Source organism: Vidua macroura, chromosome 7 (genome assembly GCF_024509145.1).
Source record: "Vidua macroura isolate BioBank_ID:100142 chromosome 7, ASM2450914v1, whole genome shotgun sequence".
NCBI classification, from domain to species: domain Eukaryota; kingdom Metazoa; phylum Chordata; class Aves; order Passeriformes; family Viduidae; genus Vidua; species Vidua macroura.
In genome coordinates this window covers 13742913-13764412 of record NC_071577.1, presented here as the reverse complement: position 1 = coordinate 13764412, position 21500 = coordinate 13742913, and the positions used below count along the sequence as shown (strand labels likewise).

At 40.6% G+C, this 21500-nt stretch overlaps 3 protein-coding genes across 10 annotated transcripts in view; 2 read left to right on the top strand and 1 right to left on the bottom strand.

Moving 5' to 3' along the window:
• Positions 1–10218, top strand: part of LOC128809710 (origin recognition complex subunit 2-like) — a 68933-nt gene extending 58715 nt beyond the window's left edge. For all 4 annotated transcript variants that reach the window (XM_053981915.1, XM_053981916.1, XM_053981917.1 and 1 more), the window contains 8 exons: positions 622–731; positions 3541–3673; positions 4068–4164; positions 5879–6025; positions 7194–7365; positions 7651–7712; positions 8398–8516; positions 9111–10218. In XM_053981915.1, coding sequence (XP_053837890.1) covers positions 622–731; positions 3541–3673; positions 4068–4164; positions 5879–6025; positions 7194–7365; positions 7651–7712; positions 8398–8516; positions 9111–9197 — 927 coding nt within the window. In that variant the 3' untranslated portion in view covers positions 9198–10218. The remainder of the gene's footprint in view (positions 1–621; positions 732–3540; positions 3674–4067; positions 4165–5878; positions 6026–7193; positions 7366–7650; positions 7713–8397; positions 8517–9110) is intronic.
• Positions 10219–10741: 523 nt separating this feature from the next.
• On the bottom strand, positions 10742–16150 carry NIF3L1 (NGG1 interacting factor 3 like 1). Of its 2 annotated transcripts, none has more exons than XM_053981923.1 (7): positions 16072–16150; positions 15303–15746; positions 14423–14585; positions 13829–13955; positions 13315–13453; positions 12704–12787; positions 10742–11820 (listed from the first exon to the last, which is right to left on the bottom strand). In XM_053981923.1, the coding sequence occupies exons 2-7, from the start codon at positions 15736–15738 to the stop codon at positions 11636–11638; spliced, it is 1134 nt and encodes a 377-aa protein (XP_053837898.1). In that variant the 5' UTR covers positions 15739–15746; positions 16072–16150; the 3' UTR covers positions 10742–11635. The 2 variants fall into 2 exon arrangements, with proteins under 2 accessions (XP_053837898.1, XP_053837899.1); XM_053981924.1 differs by lacking the exon at positions 16072–16150 and adding an exon at positions 15929–15995.
• PPIL3 (peptidylprolyl isomerase like 3) lies at positions 15807–21029 on the top strand. Of its 4 annotated transcripts, none has more exons than XM_053981928.1 (7): positions 15807–15842; positions 16961–17007; positions 18190–18264; positions 19047–19140; positions 19769–19836; positions 20223–20341; positions 20630–21029. In XM_053981928.1, the coding sequence occupies exons 2-7, from the start codon at positions 17005–17007 to the stop codon at positions 20754–20756; spliced, it is 486 nt and encodes a 161-aa protein (XP_053837903.1). In that variant the 5' UTR covers positions 15807–15842; positions 16961–17004; the 3' UTR covers positions 20757–21029. The 4 variants fall into 4 exon arrangements, with proteins under 4 accessions (XP_053837903.1, XP_053837902.1, XP_053837901.1 ...); XM_053981927.1 differs by lacking the exon at positions 15807–15842 and adding an exon at positions 16169–16308; XM_053981926.1 differs by lacking the exon at positions 15807–15842 and adding an exon at positions 16169–16367.
• Positions 21030–21500: the final 471 nt, after the last annotated feature.

The following is a 21500-nucleotide window of genomic DNA, read 5'->3' as shown; positions in this document are numbered from 1 at the left end:
CCAGTGTAGATTTGATGCTGACTATCATGCTACTGTGCTATTTAAACACCAGCATCACAGCATATCTTGAAAGCTGAATGAATCCTTAGATTCTTGATGCTTTTGTACATTGAACTATCAGCTGCAAATCATATCCTTTCTGCTGTAGTTTTTTTTAAGATGGTGGGCATATTGAGCTTTCTCTTGTAGTGACGAACACCTGAACCCTTGCTAAGCATGTTGATTGGAGCCTTTGTTCCCGTGATCAGGGATGTGATGTTGTATCTTGTTGGTACAGTGCTTGGTGATGTGTAAGCTCCGTGTGTATCCATTTCTCCTGTAGTGGTTTTTCCATACTTGGCATGAAAAGAAAAATACACAGTGTGTCATCTGTTCTAGTCCTATTCTAGCTGCTGTTTACCATAATGAAGTTACTTAATCTTTGCTGTGTATCTCCAGTAGTAAAACTGTGCCTAGTGGGGTCTTAATGGGGAGAAAAAAAACTAACCACAAACTGAGTGCACTGACAATGAAAACCATTCTCTCTAAATAGGGAGCATGCTAGAGGGTGTTTTAAGGACTTCAGGTGTATCTCTTGCTTCTTCTTAACTTTGAATGACTGTTACCTCTTTCTCAACACAGCAAACACTGCATGATCTTTTGAAAAATGTTCCCCTTGCCTATGCTGCTGAAATTAGAGACCTTAACCAGCAACATGAATCCTTGTTTTCCAAGTGGATGCTGCAATTACAGTAAGTATCCAAGGAGAATCACTGAAGAAGCTTAGTTAAAAGGCACTGCCTGTAAACTTACCCTCATGTCAGTAACATCCTGTGCATGAATTAAGGAGTAAATTTTTTTCTTTGATTGCTTAAATTTAAAAGTGAGTGACATTAATTTAATTCAGTGCATCCTGTAGACCAAATCTTATCTGATTAACTAACTCCTTGAACCAAATGTCTGAAGTGCAGTGAAGTTGCATTCTACGTGGTTAGTTTGCCTGTGCCTCTAAACCAAGCTAGAGGGCATTCACAAACAGGGAACATGAATAGTGAGAGAACAGGGAAAATGAATATGAGAAAAGTGCTCTTTGTGAGGAATCATTTTAGTTTTCAGCAACGACTTAGTAGTGAGTAGCCCACCCTCACCATCTTTAGTCTGTGGCTATCTCCAGTAGAGTAGTGTAGCGGTTAACTTTCAGTGCCCGTGGTACCTAATGATCTGGGCGTGAAGAAACCCTAATGCTTTTGGAAACACTGGCACTATAAATTTTATTTGGCTTTGTGTGTATCTTCATGGGAAGGAGAAGGGTGAACATTCAGGAAAGCAAATGGAACTACAGAGACCCTGTGAGATTCTGAAGCACCCTAAAGAAGGCAGACACCACCCCTGAGGCTGGAGCCAGTACTGGTGATGAGAAAGCCCCTTGGAAGCTTTTTCAAGGAAGTGGAGTATAAGGAAATTTGTGATCCATGGGGAGGACAGAGAGTATGAAGAAGACATCAGCTTTTAAAGTTGGACAGTTGCAAGAGGAGGAGTTCTGTTACTTGGTGATCTGGGCAAATGGTTAGAGATGTATGTGGCAGAGCAGAAGAAACAAATGCCTTGATGACAATGAAGGCAGTGACAGCTGTTGAACACCTTACCTTTGCCCAGTGCTATTTGAGTAATGTGATACTCTTCTTTCTGATGAAGATAATGCCTTTCCTGCTTCTCAAACCTAAACAAAACATTGTGATTCCTGTGATGACCCATGCCTGAAAGTAAAGAAGTGCTTAAGATTCAAAAATGCTTATTGGTTGAAAGCAATGACAGAAGTCATAAAAAATCATAGAGTTTTATTAGTGATTCACACACTTTCATGGAAAGTGTGGAAATCATGGAAATTGGTATGTTAGTCCCTGACCTACTATATAGGCACACAGCACTGGGTTTTGGATAAAGGGGCAGGGTGAAGGGAAAAGAGAAACTAAAGAGCTTAATTTTGAAAAGGAGACATGAATTGAAGAGCAAAAAAGAGATCACCAGCCATCGTTCCAGCATTGAGGGAATGCTGATCCTGGATTCAGCATTGATCCAGATCATAAGTAATGATCCAGCTGTGTTGGTTCAGCTGATGAGATGTCCAGGGTCTGGGGGGTATTGCCTGAACTTGTGTAGGGGGGCTGTGTTTTTATGGACAGGTGTGTCTGCCCCAAAGGTTTATCACTTTCTGTGCTAATTAGTTATCATGCACAGTTTGTTCTTTTAGGCCTTTCTGGAAAAGGGTCAGAGGGCTTTGGGGCTCTTTGGTAGTTGCAGTCCCACCTTATAGTTCCATATCCACTTCCTGCCAGTCGTTGCTGTGCTTGCACTATACTTCATTGTTGTTCTTTCTCATGGGAGGTTTTGACCTATCTCCACCTGGGCCCCCTTCTCCAGCCAAAATTTGTTTCTTCTCACAGCATGTTAGTACCAGTAGTCCTTGGTTATTACCAATTATTCTTGTTGATTACCACTTGGTTGACTTCACAGCCACCTGGTTATTGGTGGTTGAGACATACTATCAGTCAATTACCTTCTGGGAATTGAGAGCTCAAAAAGATCTCACTCTGGACCACTGCTTGCAGTGTTGTTAGAGAGTGGGCTTGAGTATGCAGCAGCTCCCCATAATGGAGAGCTCAAAGGGTCTCACTTTAGACTGCTTTTATAGGGGCACAAGACAGCGGGTTTTAGAGTGATTTTTTCATCCTGGCCACAATTTGAGTCAGTAACTTCCTTTGAAGGTGCAGCAACACAAATATTGTTCCACTTGGATTGTTACTCAGGCAAGAAAAATGAGTTTCCAAGGCTGCTCATTAGAAATCGGGTGGTCATTAGACAATATTAGTTCCTGGGAACAGACAGTGTTTCTGATATGCTGGAGAGGGGTTTAGTCTAGGTGCAGTTCATCAAGGCTGAGGCCTAATGAGCATTTCCCATATCATAGTGCAGCCTGAAGGAGGGTGAGGGATGTGACTAAAGTCAGCTTTTCTGGGTCTCTACAATTCCATACCATGCTGTCTTTATGCTTTCCTCCCTCTTTTTCTGTGGAACAATTAGGATAAGAAATATACATGAGTATAGAGTAATTTTGCTTTGAAATTGTGCCTGAGGATCAGAGTGGAAAATCAGTATGAAGGTTTGCTTTTTTTCCTTGTAATTACTATAACATGTAGTAAACATGTAATAAAATTACTTGGTGAGGGGATGCATGTGAGTGTTGATTACCATTTCTTACCTGAAGTTGTAGATCTAGTATTCTGTTCTTAGTCAATAGCATTTTCTTCCATCCATGTTTTGCGAAGTTTGTGAGCCTCTAGGCTGCTAAAATGATTATTTTGCTAGGACGCACATGCCAGGTTTCAGATTCCTTGTAGCTAACTTTATTTATCAGCTGTAAGCTTAAGGTAAGCCTGGAGTTGACAAAATGTGAAATTTTTAAAACCAAAATTGCAATGGATCATTTTGCTTAATGAATGTATGGACCTAAAACCAGACTTGCACTTTTTTGATCGTGTGTATTTGTTCACTTTTCTGCAGCTTGGGTTTCAATATTTTGCTTTATGGACTGGGCTCAAAGCGTGATCTGTTGGAGAAGTTTCGTACCTCTTTGCTCCAGGATTCTGTTCACCTGGTGGTTAATGGATACTTCCCCAGCATCACTGTGAGATCTGTAAGTGTGGGAAAAGCTTGTGGGTTTATGTAATCATCCTGTGTTACAGATACCTCTAGAGTCTTTCAATGTAAAATTTTAAGGAAACCTGCTGCACCCTATAGCAACAGACTGAATATAGAGCAGTTTCTCTCTCTTCTAATGCTTTGAAGAAATTATCCCATACATTTTCCAAGGAATTGCAGTCATTTCTGTCATTAATAGATATTCATAATTCTAAAGCCTTGTTTTATGTCACTGTTTTGAGAAGGGGTATAATTTTTTTGTTTGCTGTTTTAGGGATTTTATGATAATAATCAGATTATCTCTCACAAGGCAGCCAAGGGCTCACTTTCAGATTTTCTGCACTCCAGTGTCAGAGCCCTTCATAAGGAACTCCTGTTTTCTTTTTCAGATTCTCAACTCCGTCACAGAGGAGGTTTTGGACCATATAGGGACCTTCCGCAGCCCCCTTGACCAACTAGAATTCATTACCAAAAGGTTTAAAGAAGGTAAAATGATAACTTTATGCATAAAAATGCTAGAGTCTACTTACTGTTAAGAGAGCCTGAACATTTTCTTCCCCTATAATTTTTATACAGGCAGTTACAGTTTCTTAGTGCATTGTAGCTAGTATACTTTCTTGCTTGTAATGTATGCAACATATATGAAAACATGCATGCACTAGGAGTATCTGTGTACATACATGTGTAAACAACCCCATGTAAGCTGTTAGCTCAGTCAGTGTTTTACAGCAGGACAGCAGTGTCAAACAAGCAGGTTAGAATTGGTTTCAAAAGCAAAATTAAACAGGTATTAGCTCACAAAATGCTTGCTGAATTATTTCTGAATGTCTGTCTTACTGCTTGTATATTCATGCACAAATAGCCATGGAATCTTAATTGTGCACGGCATTGGTGTTTTAGTGTTTACATTCTGTTTTTTATCATTACCTTATGAGTATTTCTGGTGGGACTAAATGAAGAAGGCAGCAGTTCCCACCTGAATGTACATAAGTCAGTCTTGCAGTCTGCTATAGCTGATCTGCCTGGTTTCCATTGGCCTGCAAGTATGTATGGATTTTCTACAAAAACTGGTTTCAGTTCTAGAATTGTTTCTGGACTCAGGAAATGGTTGTTTGTTGGAATAAATCAGCTGAGACTCCATTTTCTTCATGCAGGAAAAGCCAAATCTTTATTGTATAGGTCATATTTTATAGGATTATCAGAAGGCCCTGTGTCAGATCTTACTGGTGGACAATACATTCACACTTCGTTCATTGGTCGGTACATGGTATCTTGCATATCTGTCAAACATCTGTATTTTTAGCTAGTTTACATATTTTTTCTTCTGATTCTCATGAGGCAGATCTTATTGTTTATGCAGGTGCTAGTTGTTTTTCACCCAAGAATATGTTCTTGTGTTAATGAGCTCTCATAACAAGATTGTTTTTGAATGGGAACTTGCAGGTTACTTAGCTGCACTTAGAAGAAATGACAGACTAGCTATTAAGTTAGCAGAGCAGGCCTGATTTTATGAGGCCTTTCTTTTATAATTCTTCTACCTGTCTACAATAGTTGCTCCCAGGGATAAGTACAGCAGCAAGAAGCTAGCTGGAAATTTTGACATCTACCATTTGCATTATCTGAGCTAGGTCTCTAACTTTTTTTCAGAACTTGTTAAAATTTTCAATGAAGTGATGATGCTTTGGATCCAACCTTGAATAGAAAGTACATTTTTACTGTGAAGTGGAGCTTAAAGATCCTTGTCATGTAAATCAAAAGCAGCTCAATAAACCATGCTTAGTCTTCCATTCTAAAATATATTTCAATGACCTTCAATTGCAAAAGAAACACAGCTAAAGGAGCAATTCCTGGTAAAGCTGTGAGCAAGTGGAAAGTGGATTATAACTTAAAAAGAAAAGCTTAAACTTATAACTTATAAAAAGCTTATAACTTAAACTTATAAAAAGATTATAACTTAAGAAAAGCTTAAACTGAAGAAACCAACCCTGTAGCTGTGATGACAGTGAACTGAGAAAAACCCTTTTAGGTGCTCAGAAACACCCAGTATAGCTTCAAACTGTGTTGTGCAAGGAAAGCAATATTGGAGTGATGTATATGGAGAGTGGTGGAATAGACTTGCGCTACGCTGCACTGGGAATGGGAAATCAGCTTGTGTGTAGTTTCTTTGATTGGTTCTCTGCTGTTTTTTCTGACCTTGCAGATTCATCTTTAGAGCTCTATGTCCTCATTCATAACCTGGACAGCCACATGTTGAGAGGAGAAAGAAGTCAGCAGATCCTTGCACAGTTATCCTCCCTGCCTAGCATTTACCTCATTGCCTCTATTGATCACATCAATGCTCCTCTCAGTGAGTTGCCCTGGGCCTGATCTAGCCAAGAGAAGGATCTGTGTTCTGCTTTGGGGCTGCTACGCATGTTTCATAAGCTCATGTATTGCTTACTATGTATTACTATTACTTAGTATGTATTACTGTTCATGTGTAGAACAGATCTATTGATGTATGTATAGTTCTGATTGGGAGTGTGGCTGTGCTGAACCAGAACTGTGTAAAGATACTGAGAAATACCACTAAGCATAATATACAAATAGACTCCAAGCTTTTGGCACTATTTGATTTTAGGAACTTACTGAACTGGAGATTGCATGTTATGTCTGTCATTGCATCTAAAACAATTTTCTTTTATCGGTCAGTGTTGTGGGCAGAATGGGAGCTTCAGACAAAGTTTATTAGAGAAGCCTTCCTGTTGAACCAGGGGGTGCAGAAAGGAGCCCCTTCCTTTCTAAACTCCTTTTCAGACCGGATGTAGGTTGGACCCAGTCTTAGCCCCAGACTTAGTTGATGGTTTATATTAAAGGATTATATAGATGTAATTGAACTTTTGTCTCAAAAAATTAAGGATGACAAAGCAAATATACTTAAATAAATTACTTACTTATATTGATTACTATTATGATTAGACTAAAAGATCCTAATCAAAATTATTTACTACACAGCACAAGTAGGTGTGACGATTAGTATAGTTCACTCTTTTTAAAGCAATATTGAAGCCGTTATATTAAAGCTAGCAAAAACCATACAAGTAGAGATTGATGTTACTCACCCATACCAACAACCATGGGCAGATCTCTTTAGCTCAGCCTGGAGGAGTAACCTTGAGGGGTATCCCCGCTAGTGGGAGGAATCTCCACACACTCTAAGAAGGGTCTCCTTTCAGCTATTTCACGCCCTCTCTAGGTAGAGCTTCCAGCTACAGCCAGAAATTGTTTGCACACTCCTGACTCTGGAAGGATTTACAATGTATCCATGGAAAAGGGATGCCTGCAAATGTTTTGTTGCTGAGAATTTATCTTACTGGAACTGCAGTTAGCAGGGTGTATGTAATGTGAATTTTACAAGCATATATTGTTTCCTCAATCCTACAGCAGAACTATGTACATTTTAATATTGCTTGTTTAACACCTTAGAAAACATAAATCTCCCGGTTTTGTCTGCTCTTTCTGTTCTCTCTGTCTAGTGTGGGATCAGGCAAAGCTGAGTCTCTATAACTGGCTTTGGTATGAAACAACCACATTTAATCCTTATGTGGAAGAAACATCTTATGAGAACTCGCTTTTAGTACAACAGTCTGGATCTTTGGCTTTGAGCTCCCTAATGCATGTCCTGCATAGCCTCACTCTCAATGCCAGGTAAGACACTGTTACACTTCACAGTAGCACTTGCCAAGAACCCAGTCCTTACAGTCTGTGTTTTCTGATAATAGTGTTCCAGACCAAGATGGTAGGACCTGGGTTCCAGCTGATTGGTTACTTCAAATGAGCAGCATTTGGGTAGAAAGCCTTGTCCAGTGATGAGATTCACAACCTGGTCTTTGTGCATAAGGCAAAATTAGTTAATATTTTCTAATGATGGGAGTTTTGGGCTGTGTTTTAATTAGTACTATTTTGATTTTCCCCTTTCCTCCTTTCACTTAGAGGGATATTCAGACTGCTTGCTCAGCACCAGCTGGAGAAAAAGGACAATCCATCTTATCCAGGTAAGTACCCACCTTTTCTCATCTGTTTGGGGTGTTGCTGTTCACAGCAGCCCTGAGTTTTGGTATGCAGGTTACATTTCCAGTAACCAAAGTGCTCGAACAGTTGGCTCAGTGAGGCTCACTGGCTGTCTAGTGGCACTGTGTCTGACTCAGACAGGAAATCTAGAGACTGGCTGGTTCTGAAGGACTGCCTTTTACATGCTTAGACATGACTGAGACCGTTGGTGGGGGACTGTGGAGTAAAAAAAAATAAAATGAAGACTGAATTTGTATAATTTGCTCTTAAATGTCCTATATAAATGACTTCTGATGTACCCCTGCTTTCTAGAATACATGTGAAATATTCTGTCACTGTCACTGTAATAGGTGTTGCAGTGGATATGAATATCATTTTAATGGTAAAGAAAGCAAGATAGAGAGTTGGAAATTAAGAGAAATTAACGAAGTGCATTTAAAGTGCTATTAAAATTCCTTTAGGCAGCAGGGTGACTTGAATGTTAATTCAGCTGTTTTCCATTAATTACTGAAGAATTACCTTGGCTGTACACTTGCAAGAGGTGATGATACTGTAGCCTCTCTGGTCTAAGCCAAAGCAAGACTTTCAGGTGGATAATATGGGGTGTTAGACCTGGAAAAATCTGACAATCTACTTCAGTTTCTTGTTCCTGCCTTCTTCTGTCTCCAGGGCTGTCTTTCCAAGACTTTTACCAGCAGTGTCGGGAAGCTTTCCTTGTGAACAGTGACTTGACACTCAGGGCACAGCTGACAGAATTCAGGGACCACAAGCTCATCCGGACCAAGCGGGTGAGTCCAGGGAAGAATTCTATTCAGCCACTTTGAATAAGAAGAATGCTTACTTGTTGTATTGTTTTAAGCATGTAGGAACTGGCAAGGGTTGAAATTCTGTAATGGCAGCTCTTTCCATGCCTCCAATTTGTCAAGACACTTTACATGGATAGAGGACAGTAGAAATGCAGTGTGCTTTGGTTATTCAGCAAGCTCCAGGTCTTTTTTTGAAGACTGTGAGAAGTAGCAGACTGTGGAGCCTGCCAGTCTGCTTCCAATAGTATTACCTGTATTTCTATAAGGAAAGAATGCAGACTTGTCATAATAATGAGGCAGTATAGCAGTATGAGATATAGGAACACAGTGTTGAGGAGCTTTGTAGTGTCAGACAAACATAACCCACCAGATGATTTCTCATTAGTGACTTTTCTCAGTATTTGTGCATTTCCTGTGTTGCTCCAGTGAAATATTCCAGGTTTTTGGTAATGTAGTTCAGAATACTGTCCAGCTCTAATCCAGACTGCAGATAAACACTAGCACTGCAGTGCTGTCTAGTGGCTTGCCTGGCACTGTACACTGGTGTTAACAATGTCTATGCATGTCTGTTCTCAGGGAGCTGATGGTGTGGAATACTTACTAATTCCTGTTGATGACAGTACCTTGACTGACTTCTTAGAGAAAGAGGATGAAGATGTGTAACATCTGTGTCCTCAGTGTCTACAGCAACTGCTCTCAATGGCTGCTGGAGAGGGGCCCATGCTCACATCTCTCTTTCTCCAACCTCACAGCTGCTGCACTGATAAGTAGTAATTCCAATGAATCTTGCTCATTGTTCAGCTACCTCAGGTAGTTTGGAATGATGACTTCCGTAAGTAAGGCCTCTCTTGCGCTCTAGTTGGATTTGTCTGCTTTGTCTCTTAGCTCAGACAATGCCTTCTTCCTATCTGTGCAGCCAACCTCATAGCCAGAAAAACAAACTTGGTGAGATTGTGCCTTCTGCTCTCTACCTCAGTAGACATGAAGGTTTTATTGGAGCAATTTACTTGGGAAGTGCAAATCACGAGATGGTCAAGAGCTTTAGTTTGTACTAGTGGTGCACATTTTCTCAACTGAGTGCTATCCAGTACTCCTCTCCGATTTAGACAAAACTAGCTTCCAGTGTATGAAGACAAGATTTATAATGCTACAAGACCTGCATTGATTGCATGAGGAAAGGAGAATATGAGTGCGTTTGGGACGCTGCAGGTGACTTAGTAAATTCTGGCAATAAAACAGAAGGACTTGTCCCAAACCAACATCCTTTTATAAGATTTAGATAATCGAAATTATAATGGACTCATGTCATTGCCAACTACTTTCCAAGGTACAATCCAGGAATATGAAGAGGCTATGAAGCTTTTTTGTTTATTTTTTTAAGGCTTGATTGTATATTTATATTTTTTACATCAGGAGTACCCACTGATCCTGGAGGAGGCCTTAATTGCCACTTAGGTCTCCCTTTTTTTAAGCTCTTAGAGGTTGGGAGACTGCTGAAGTTTGACATCTTTTCTTCAATTCTTTTTTTCTCAGTTATGTGGGAGGAAGCTCTATAGTTCCATCATCTATAGTCTGCCAGCCAGACGTCAGGGACTCTCTATGCCTAATATTTGGTAGCTGTCTTACAGCTCAGTGTTGTAATAGTTCAAATTAATCAAATAAAGTACTTTATTAATTTTCATTAGTTTGTCTTGTCTTTCACAATCTTTTTTAGTTACAGGAAGATGGAGATCCTTGTGGCAGTTGTGCTAAAGCCTCATTTTCATTACTATGTCAAATATCTGTGCAGAAGATTTCAAACTACTGAGTAGAAATATTTTATATTGTTTCTTACATCAAAATCAAGAATTGTTTGTCTGCCTTTTAATACCAGTATATAGCTTTTGAAGAGAACCAAAACATCCCATGGAGCAATAGTACCTTATGTGCCCCTCACGGACAGAAGCAAGAGAGATGTATGGCCTGACTTTTGTATTAGAAACCTAGAGCATCTGCCTACCCCACTGTCAACTTGATTCTTCATATAGGTCCTTTCCCTATACTTGGGATAGAAGAAATTCCTTCTCACTTCTCAGCATACTGAGGTGCCTTCATGATATTGGTAAGAATGATGACTTTTATATGGCCTAGGTAGCTTCAGATAAACCACTCATCTCTTTCCACTTAAATACATTTAAGTGGAACAAGACATGCAATTATTAGATTGCTTGATGAGCCACTTTTATTAACTTAAAAGGACAGAGCTAACATCTTTACACATTTGTAATGATCCAGAGATGGTAGGGTATACAACTGTGAGGTTTTTTTCCTTAAAAAAATTCCCAACAGAAAAAACTAACTTGGAAAATGAAAATCATTATCAGTGGTGAAAATGCTACTTGTTCAGTTTTAGTAATCCTGTAATTAAAAGCCACAGTTACAGAAACTGTTTTTTAAAGAAAATAACAAAGGCACATGAAATTACAGCTTTCTTAAGGACTTGAGTTTCAACCTTACAAAGCTTTTTTGAATTGAGAGACCCTCTTTTGAAAAGCTTTAAAGCTGCATTAGTGGTAGATTGTGCAATTGAATACTAGTACCAACAACTTGCTTTGTGTTCTGTATTTATTTGTATCTGAGTGGTGTCTTAGTACAACTGTTGATGCAAATGCAAACAGTTGATCTCCATCCTTTCAATAACTACTATTTCTGAAATTTATTAGGTAAAATATCAGTGGCTTGCACTGACATGATTTGACATAACTGTAGTAGGGTAGAACTGCTGCATAACCTTAAATCTGGAGGTGAGTCAGGTTTTATATATTTTACCCAAAACAATCCTTGAGTATCGTGGTTATCAACTGTATCTAATAACATTAAGCAGTAACAGTCAATTTATTCAAGTACAGTCCAGTAATCAAGTAAATAAACCTTTGGTATTCCAAAACAAACATTTATTTTTCTGACATGACAGAATATACCCCAGTCTTTGAGGGACCATATAGTACAATCATTCTATACTGGACCAATTGAAAGCACCTTCATTAAGTTCTGCAATTGGAGAGGTCTGTGCACGATAACACTATTGACTGAATTTTCTCTCTTTCTCCAGTCTTTTCCCCCTATGCCACTTGGAGAGGATCTCTGTCTTTCTCAGAGACAATGATGTTGATTTTGTTCTGTAGGTGGATGGCAAGTGCGTCACGCAGCTCTGACAGGAAGCCTCGCTCAGTGTTACTGTGCTCACACAGAATAACACTTATCCCATTGGCAACTGCATCCAGCACATCGTGGTGGGACATCTCTCCTGCCATTTTGAGAAAGAAATGTCATGGAGATCACAAATGGTACAGTTCAGGTAACCAGGTCTCTGCAATGTATGGAGCATCTCAGCTAAAAGCTGTGGTGATGTTATGGAATGTAGGCCATAAGCAGAAATGCAACACCACCTGCTCAGTAGGAACATGGAACACTCCTGCTCCAGGGTCCTTTGAAAGACTCAGCTGACATCCCTGTATGTGGCTGAGTCAAACCACAGAAATTCCTTGCCATCTTTGAGTAGTTGTAAATTCTACCAATTTGGGCAGAAAATAAAAATGCTCAGAGTGGTCTGGAAGAGGATGGAGGAAAGCAGTTGGGAAGCCTGAGGGTCAGCTCTGAAGGGCTACACATAAGGGGGAAAAGGGGCAGCAACTCCTACAGAATGCAAGGCAGCCTTCACATTGCTGAGCCACAGGGAATAGCTGTCCCACTGCTGTAAGACAGAATAATGGACTAAGTGTCCCTTTGGCTAGACACACTGTGGAGTTTCTTTGGAAGATTCTGTAGACTACATTATATTCTATTTTGCATTAGGGAATTCTGTAGGGAATAGAGGAAATATATGTTGCCAAAGAAGAAACACACTGAAAGTTGCAACTCACTGCCATCAGCACTGATTTTGTGTTGAAATAAATGCTGTAAAGCAATGTTTTAATTCAAGTATCTTTCACTGTGCCACACTGCCATTTGATCCATGTTATCTCTAATGTTAGTTTGTCATTCCAATAACTATTTCTCAATTATAAAAACCAGGTAATGCTTTGTAGTCAAATCTGTCAACAATCAACCCTCTTATTTTTTGCTGGGGTTTGTTTGTTTTTTTCTCTAATGACTATTTTTATAAAAATAATGAAACGGCAGTCTGTTACCTGTGAGATAGAGGTCAGCTTCTGTTCCCTTCAGGACACTGCTCCCAGAACCAGCACACAGAGCAACTTTCCTCAGTGGTGATTCTGCAGGATACAATGTGCCACAGTTAAGCTCCTTGCCCTTTGTTGAACCCTCATGTGTATATTGCTAGTAATTATTTCAGTTAACTGCTACCTTGATTTTACAGTCAATGTAAATTTGTTGGAGGAGGAGACACATCTGTCAGTTTGAAAGAGTCATGGGCCTATAACACCTCTGACAATACAGCAAAACATACAATGAAACAGTACACCTTTATGCCTGATATCCTGGGCAAGAAAAAAAAATTTAGTCATTATATAAATTACAAAAAAAATTATCTTTCATTCAATTTGCTCTGTCTCTTCTTCACCACATCAACCAGCGTAATAAAGAATCCCATTAAAATACAGATGAGACTCTTTTCATATGACTGTAAATTCTAAGATGCTTTTTCTTAACAGTGCTTCCTAGTTCTTGGAAGTAAACCTGGTAAAGACAGCAGTGTTTCCCACTGTCGTGCACACACTCGTGCTCCCTGTGTTCCTGCAGTGCCAGTCCTAGCAGGCATTTGGCTCGCAGGCCCATTTACCGAGTGTCCTGCCCGCTCCCACGGCTACGCGGACGTGGGGGAGCTGCAGGTGGCCTTTGACACGCTCGATTATGTCCGACAAGGAGACCGGCTCGCTCAGGGTGCACAGGCGTCCCATTCCAGTGTGGGGAAGAAGAGGCTGAAAAAGATTTAAATTACTGTGAGAAAGTTGACTCCAGATGCTTGCATTGCTTTCCACACTGTAACAGCATGAGTATATTGGGCTTGCAGGAACAACACTGAACTTTACAAAAAATATGTATGTGATGTTCTCAAATGTAACATATGAACTACACCAGCTATTAGAACTGATTTAAGAATTAGTACAGACCACATAGATAGTTTCGTTGCTTTGGAAAATGGGTGTGGCTTCAAATTCCCGTATGCCAGTATTTCAGAGCACTGGGGTAGCACTGGAAAGCTGTGATGCCACTGACTACTGCATTTCAGTGTTTAAGGTACTCAGCTCACAAAAGTAATACATTCACAGGAAGTAATTTTGTGATTTTGTTACCTTCTGTAATAAGAGAATCTCGGTCTTGTGATAAAGAAGGCTGTTCTGGGACAATAATGCCACAACCTCCAGCACTGCTTTCTGAGAGCAGTTCAGACTGACTCGTGTTTGCTCCTCACCTTCAACCCTAAGGAAAGACATGCCTGTGCTTGTTAAGAAGCTACATAAAATTTTGGCATTGTAATTACTATATTACAGCATTATAATTGTTAGTTTTGGCATTATTATTATTTTATCCCAGTGGCTGTTCTACCACTGAGAAAGGAAAAAAAGGCAGCATTGCAATAGGCTAGACTTGTCTTGGAAGAAACAAATATGGGAATTTAACTCAACTGTTCTCATCAAATTTCCTGTTAATACTCTTCTTTAACACCCCTAATCTATGTGATGCTAGACTTGAGTTGCTATTACCATTTAGCATGATATAGATTGACCAGAAAGGGATGACTATTCCTTAAGTTTCTTGTTCTGTTGCTGAAAAACACAGCAGCAATGCACAGAGGAACAAAATTATTAGAACAGTAAAATACAATTACAGCAACTTATTGTTTCAAACAACAGGAAGAATACAAGATTAGAGAGTGGAGCAGATACCTGGCTGGGAGAGTAGTAAGACAAGAAATCTCTGGGATGTCTTTGATTTTGGACAGCACTGCATCCAGATGTTCAGCATCTGCACAGAATTCTACCCGGTGAGTGCCCTCAGCTGGAGAGCTTGGTGCAGTTGATGGATGCAATGGGACAGAAGTACAAGTGCCTGAGAAAACAGTACAAGATTGCTGGTTTATAAAGCAGGGTAAACATCCTAACACTGATTTGGCACATATCTTAAAGAGATGCGGCACAAAGGTGCAAATTTTGCACTGAAATCCTTTTTTCCTGACCAGAACTGAGGGGTTTTCATTCTCCTGTCTCCATTAGGTACCGTCTGTTTTAAATCCAATGAAGCTGATGGATATGTATTATTTGCCATTCATAATGCCATCAGTTTTATCCTAAGGACTGTACAAAACCAGAAGGAGTTCCTAGTTTGTATGGCAGACTGGAAAACACGCAGCTATTGTAATCTGTGAACCACAATACAGGATAAAAATCTAAAACAACTTCACATAGTTTAAATGCTTTGCAAACATTGAGATCTTGTACTTTAAAAATTAAAGGTGGTGATTTAAAGTCAGTGGTATCAGAATTGCAACTACAGTGGACAATAAATATGCTCCACCAGTTCCAGACACATCCAACAGTAGAGTCATGCATCTAAAACTATCCTGTTGTGTTTGTTATCTGGTATATACCACCAAGATAAATGTCCTAAAATGTATTTAAGGTTACAGTACCATAAAAATATTACAAAAAATTAAAACAGTCCTCAAATCACGCCTGTAAAAGCTAGAAGGCAAATGATGAGAGATCCCACCTAAAACAGCATACATCTTTAATAATTTTAACTTGTTTGTTCTTAACAGAATCTCACCGAGTCCCTTTGTTAGCCAGTTATTAACTCCGTGAGGTATGGCATCGTACGCCGTATGCGGAGAATAAATCCCGATTCTGTTCTCCAAGGCTCGGACCACCAGTCGTTCCTTCCAGGTTTTCCACGTTATTCGCTTGAGTGGTGCGAATATAGGAGGGTGGTAAGAAAGAACGAGGTCTGCTTTCCTCTGCACTGCCTCTTCCATCACCTCCTCAGTGAGGTCATTAGTGAGGAAAAGGGTGTTCACAGTGTGGGGAGGACTTGGTTCCACCAGCAATCCCACATTGTCCCAGCTTTCAGCCAGAGCGGGGGATGCGAAGTCATTCAGTGCAGAAACGAGCTCCCGGAGGTTCATGAGGGCGCGTACGGGCGGGCGGCCCAAGGCACGGACGCGGTGGAGAGGCAGACGGAGCAGCGGCGGGACAGACAGCGGCATGCGGAGACCTGTCCGGGGCAAACACAGGCCGCCGTGAGCCTCGGGAACCCACCGGGCAAAGAGAAGCCACGGTCGCTCGGGCTGCGGACGCTGCCCCACCGCCGGTCAGTGCGCCCGCCCATCCCCGGCACCACCCGGTACCGAGCGTCCTCCCCGCCCTGGGGCTCCCGCGGTCCCGCCCCGCACACACCGCCCCGCGCTGCCCTGCACCAAACGCGCGGAGCTCCAGCTTCATCCCCCCCTCCCGCGGCACATCCGACCCGCAGAGCCCGGCCGCACTGGCGTTCGCTCCTCGGCGGCCTCGGGGCACGGCCGGACCGGCAGCGCGCTCACCTCCCGCCGGAGCAGGGCCGGCGCTGCGGGGCGGGACCTGCGCTCGGCCCCGCCGCTTCCGCCGCGCTCAGCCAGGCCGGGGCGGCCCCTCCGTAGCGCCGGGAGAGAGCTGAGGCCCGCGGGAGAGCAGCCGCTTGTCCCCGGCAGGGGCTGGGTCCGCATCAGCCCCGGCGCGTTAAGGCGTTCTCCGAGCGCGGCGGGCGGGCGGTGCCGCCGGTGGAGGAGCCCACCTGTTCTGTGCGCGGCATTTCGGTGGCGGTACCTCGGCCAGGGAGGGAGCGGTAGCTCCGGCTGCCGTGGGTGACGGGGAGCCGGGGACAGGTGGGTTGAGGTGGGGAGATGGGGCCGGGGCTTCACCGGCGAGGGCGGGTTTATAGAGGACCATTGCCGTGTAAATCGGCTTCTATATAGCCGCGGTTTTATTGCCGGCGTTCTAAACACTTTATGTGAAAGTATTACAAAGATTTTAGAAGTCTGATCCTGTGCTTGCGTGCAGGTACCTGTCTGTTTCAGGCACTCACAGCTGTCATGAGTTGGCCCCAAATCACACTTGTGTTAGGTACTGGCATGTGGCTTTTACCTATGAATTTCTGCCATCTACTGCTCTGCCAACTGCCATAATACTTGCAAAAACTGATTGCTTAGTATAAATTTTCATCCTAGGAACGAGTGTTTTTGCCATGTTCCCCGTTCTCTAAGTGGTCTTTTTCTAGTAATTTTTCATTCTTTATATGCTGTGTAGTTGCTTAATGCAAAAATTTAGCCAGAGTCAATGGCACCCTAGAACTGTGTGGTGTAAAAGCTTATAACCAACAAATATTTTAGAATCAAAACCAAATGGGGGTTGGCAGGAAAAAAAACCAACAAATTTCTTATGTTATGTTTACAGGAAATCACTGTATAGAAGGCTACCTCAGATTTTGATAAGCAGGCATGGTAAGAATAAAAGCACATTTTATATGTTTTCTGAAATGGTCATCTCTTGGAAAGCAAATAGCTGCGCTCCGTCTCAAAGGATTACATGTTTTACTCTGATGCTGTGAGAAATTTGTCATGAAAAGTTCAGGGTTTTCATTTCAAACTTATAGAAAGATACTGTGAAAAGGAAAACAGGTTGATTTACATCAGTCTAAAACATGATTATGTTTTCACTTTAGAGATCCCAGATTTTAATGCTACTTTGGCATGTATTTGATAATCTAGTTTGGTTTCTTTTGCCACAGAAGCATTAGTCTAGTTGCAAGAACATACCTCTGCTTCAGCATATGTAAACCTCTGCACTCAGAGACTTTTAAAAAGTTAGCAATTTGAGAAGTAGAAATAAGACTATATATGTCTTAAACTGATTATACACCTTCTATAGTATCTTCATGGACATTGTGGACAGCTCTCTCCTTTACTTGTATACTTTTGGAGCAGTATGCCAGTATCAGCATGATGCTGATTTTTATTAGTTTTGCTGTATGGTTATCCCCACAGTAATTGTTTTTCATAGTTTAGCACTTTCCACAGAAGCACTGTGATATATATGTCCTGTAGAGATAAATTCGCTTAGGTCACTGGGTACCTGATTTTAAATTTTATGAAGGTAATTTATAAATTCTTAAGAAAAGTAAGTTACATTTGTAGATTTACTTATCTCTGAAGGCACATTATATATGCTGCCATTCAGAACTAGCCTTATTAATCAAAAGGCTGCAGGCATCAGTTGGTCCTCTAGTTGTAAAGCAGTGAGGTGTGTGCACCATCCAAAATAGATACAACCTTGATTCTTCACCTTTATTTTCAAGTGACTGAGTAGGTCCTGTTTCCAAATGAATAACGTATTTCTGGAGTGTAACAGCATGCAACAGCTACTGCATTACCATGGCAAACTTGATTTGTCCTGAAACTAAATGAAACCAAGTGCTTTCTGGTGATTTTACTGGAAATGCTTTTACTGGATTTCTGGTGATTTTACTGGAAATGCTTTTAATGGATTGGTTGTGACAGTAGCCTTGCTTATGGCCAAATGTTGAAACATTTGCAGTGCAAACTTGCTGTTGGGGCTGGGAAATAAAGCAGTGTCTGTTAGTATTTTATTACTGATTTAATTACTGTTTTCTGCCTTTTGCTCAGGCTGTCACGCTGCATACTGATGTGGGAGATATTAAAATTGAACTATTCTGTGAGCGTACTCCAAAGACTTGTGAAGTAAGTCACATACCAGGAGTAGGATTGCCTAGTGGTGAAACAGAGCAGTAGAAATAGTGAAGCCTGTGGAGGAGATGAAGTGGCTTTTTCAATTTCACCTTTTCATGTAATGGAATACCAACATTTTAAGCTGGTGCAGTGTCTGTTCCACTCATGGAACTTGTGCACTCTGTCATACTGTTTGGAGTTTCATGCCTGTTTCTCACTTGATAAGGTTTAGTTAAGGGGTGTTTCTTTTGAAGTTCCAGTATCTCACAAAGTGTCCTTTGCCTTTAAGGGGAAATACAGCACCTAGCCTAGGATTCCCAAATTTCCATGGGTTTACTCATACCCTCACAGACTTGATTTTAGTTTGAAAGAGTGAGACTCACTTACAGTTTGTCAGGGATCCCAGTTTTGAATTTTTGCAATAAGCTGAAATTAAAATAAATTTCATTTATTTTAATGAAAAAGCTGAGGCATTAAGTTATTGATTACAAAATTACATGTGCCAAATAAAATTATTGAATGGGAATGGTATTTGAGAGCATGTCTTAGGCTTCTTGTTTGTTCCTCAAGTCAAACAGCCGTGCACTGAAAGCTTTTTATTCTTTGTGTGTGACACTATCAAAGGAGTTTATTATCTATGATTTGTTTATGACTACTCTGCAGCAAAACTGTGGAATTCACATGGTCACAAAGCAAAGCAGAGGTAAAAGCATTGGTCTTGCCAATGCTGTCATTTTAGTAAGATAATACTGGTTTTCAGTTGTTTGTTAATATGGTTTGTTTGATTTTTGTAGAATTTCCTGGCTCTTTGTGCTAGTAACTACTACAATGGATGCGTATTTCACCGAAATATAAAGGGCTTCATGGTTCAGACAGGAGATCCATTAGGTAAATTCTTCTGTCTGGGTCTTTCTATGTAAAAAATGTACATAAAAATAAAATGTAAGGAAATAAAAAGGAATTATGGGTATTAAAACCAAAATGTAAGTAAAGTAGAAATATAAGAGTTATTGTATTGTTGATAAGCGTTTTTTATAATGAGATTATTTTTTGTGGTGGGCTTAAAGAAGTGCAGGCATTACCCTAGTTTTAAGTAATCATGCATTCTACAAACTTGAATTTTACCAGCTGTTTTCACTAAATATGATGGTTCTGTTGACTAAAGTAGAAGCAGGTGCTAATGTGCTTTGTGTGCTTTCTGCCTGAAAGGCTGCATCTAAAGCATTTGGGGAAAATGTCCCAGACTGTGTCAGTTGTTTGGGAGAAAAGCTGATTCAGTTATGTCTGTTCATACTCATACTGAATTTAATTTGAGGATATGTCAGTGTTTTGTTCTGCTACTTAATAGATTCCTTATATAGAGTTATGTCTTAGTGCAGTGTCAAGTGTCAAGTGCATTGACAAACTAATTGCAGGCTGTCTAGGGTCTTTGTTGCAAAATGCTGTAACAGAACATAATTTCTGGATTTTTCAGTCTGAAAATCCAGTAATTTCTACTGTGGTGCTTCTTTGTCAGGCACTGGGAAAGGAGGTAACAGCATCTGGGGCAAGAAGTTTGAAGATGAATTCAGTGAATATCTAAAGGTATTTCTGTGCTCTCAATAAGCACTTACCTTTTCATTTGAATTTTCTCTACAATAATTTTCTCTTGGTTGGAGAACAATAGCTTATTAAATCAGGAACAGGCATTTCTGTGCTTGGCAAGTAAGGTTTGAGGGTTTTCATCACAGAAAACAGAAGTAAAAAGAATTTCTGACAGCATTTTTCAGGTACTGAAGGCAAAGAAGCAGTTTTTCACTGTAAGAACCATTCTGAGGAGCTAATTACTGATTGTGATAGAATACATTAGCAACCAAGATTTGTTCTTAATAATGGTACTGAGGAAGAGCCCTAAGTCATAGAGCACTTTGCCCAGGTTAGTTCTGGTTTCACAGATGTGTATTCATGCTGAGGTTTTTCCCCCTGTTCAGCACAGTGTCCGTGGGGTAGTTTCCATGGCAAACAATGGTCCCAACACCAATGGATCACAGTTCTTCATCACTTACGGCAAACAGCCTCACCTGGACATGAAGTACACGGTGTTTGGAAAGTAAGTGAATCAGCTGCATGCCTCTGACAGAGTGTGTGAGGGATCTGGGTATTTCAGGGCACGTGCAAATGCTTGAACTTCTTCTCAGAGTCTGTCATGGATGCTTAATATTTCCTTTCAAAATACATTATTTGCCACATAAAATGCATTGGTTGTCTTATTTTGTATAATTTGCTTAAAAAGTCCTTGCCTTGTGATCCTTGACTGTAAAGTGTTTTGACATACATCAACTGTGAAATTTAAATCATTATTAGAAGGCATTTTCCAGCACTTGTGTTTTTCTCGCAGAGTTATTGATGGCTTGGAGACCCTGGATGAGCTGGAGAAGCTGCCCGTGAATGAGAAAACCTATCGACCTCTTAATGATGTTCGCATTAAAGACATTACAATTCACGCCAACCCTTTTGCTCTGTAGCCACAGAATGCCACAACACATTCTGCAGAGACTGCTCAGATAATTCCCAGATTATGGGGTTTAAAGAGCCATCAAAAAGGGTTACTTCAGCTGGATCATATCTTTGCTTATTGAATGCAGAATTTTCAGGGGTTTTAACATTGTTTGGGAATTGTCACAGAGAAGTCTGCTGCTTCAGAAGCCAGGTTTTCCAGAGTATCTTCCAGCGTTTTAATTTTTAAGCATTGTTTTTTATACTTGTAAAATAAAAAAAACTTTAGTTTTTTTTCTTAATCTTTGGTTTTCGCGTTATCTTTCTGAGCGATGTTATGTTAAAGCAATGTCCTTTGCTATAATTTCATGCTACCAGTTTTGTGAAACTTTCTCATGAAGTGTCATCTTCCTTACTCAGTTTTCTCAAAAGAGTAAAGCAAGATATGCAATTTTTTCCCCTAGGTGAGAGCAGAGTCATAAATAGATGAAAACTTTCCCTCCCAGAAGATAAAAGAACATATTTAGAGCAGTGTTTGCTCTTGTGCTGCTGTGTTGGAATGATAACCTCTTTAGCCTTTCCAAAAGATAGATGGGAGTAATTTCTTCTGCTTCTGGCACAACACTATTGCTATGAAAGAGTAAGTATTTCTGTCCTTACATAGCTGTTGATTGAAACTAGGTAACATGGATTTACTGTAGCTTGTTTTTCATCACTTTTTTGTACAAAGACTGGGGGGTAAACAAAGCGGAGAGCTCTGTAAAAAGGCTGTG

Bases quoted from the DNA above. Each gene is read 5' to 3' on its own strand.
- PPIL3 (XM_053981928.1), top strand. The intron at 19,141-19,768 runs GTAAATTCTTCT...CTTCTTTGTCAG, and splicing joins TCAGACAGGAGATCCATTAG to GCACTGGGAAAGGAGGTAAC. The intron at 20,342-20,629 runs GTAAGTGAATCA...TTTTTCTCGCAG, and splicing joins AAGTACACGGTGTTTGGAAA to AGTTATTGATGGCTTGGAGA.
- NIF3L1 (XM_053981923.1), bottom strand. From the start codon at position 15,738: ATGCCGCTGTCTGTCCCGCCGCTGCTCCGTCTGCCTCTCCACCGCGTC. The intron at 13,454-13,828 runs GTAACAAAATCA...AATCTTTTTCAG, and splicing joins AGATTCTCTTATTACAGAAG to CCTCTTCTTCCCCACACTGG. The intron at 11,821-12,703 runs GTAACAGACTGC...TCAAAATGGCAG, and splicing joins AGCTGACCTCTATCTCACAG to GAGAGATGTCCCACCACGAT.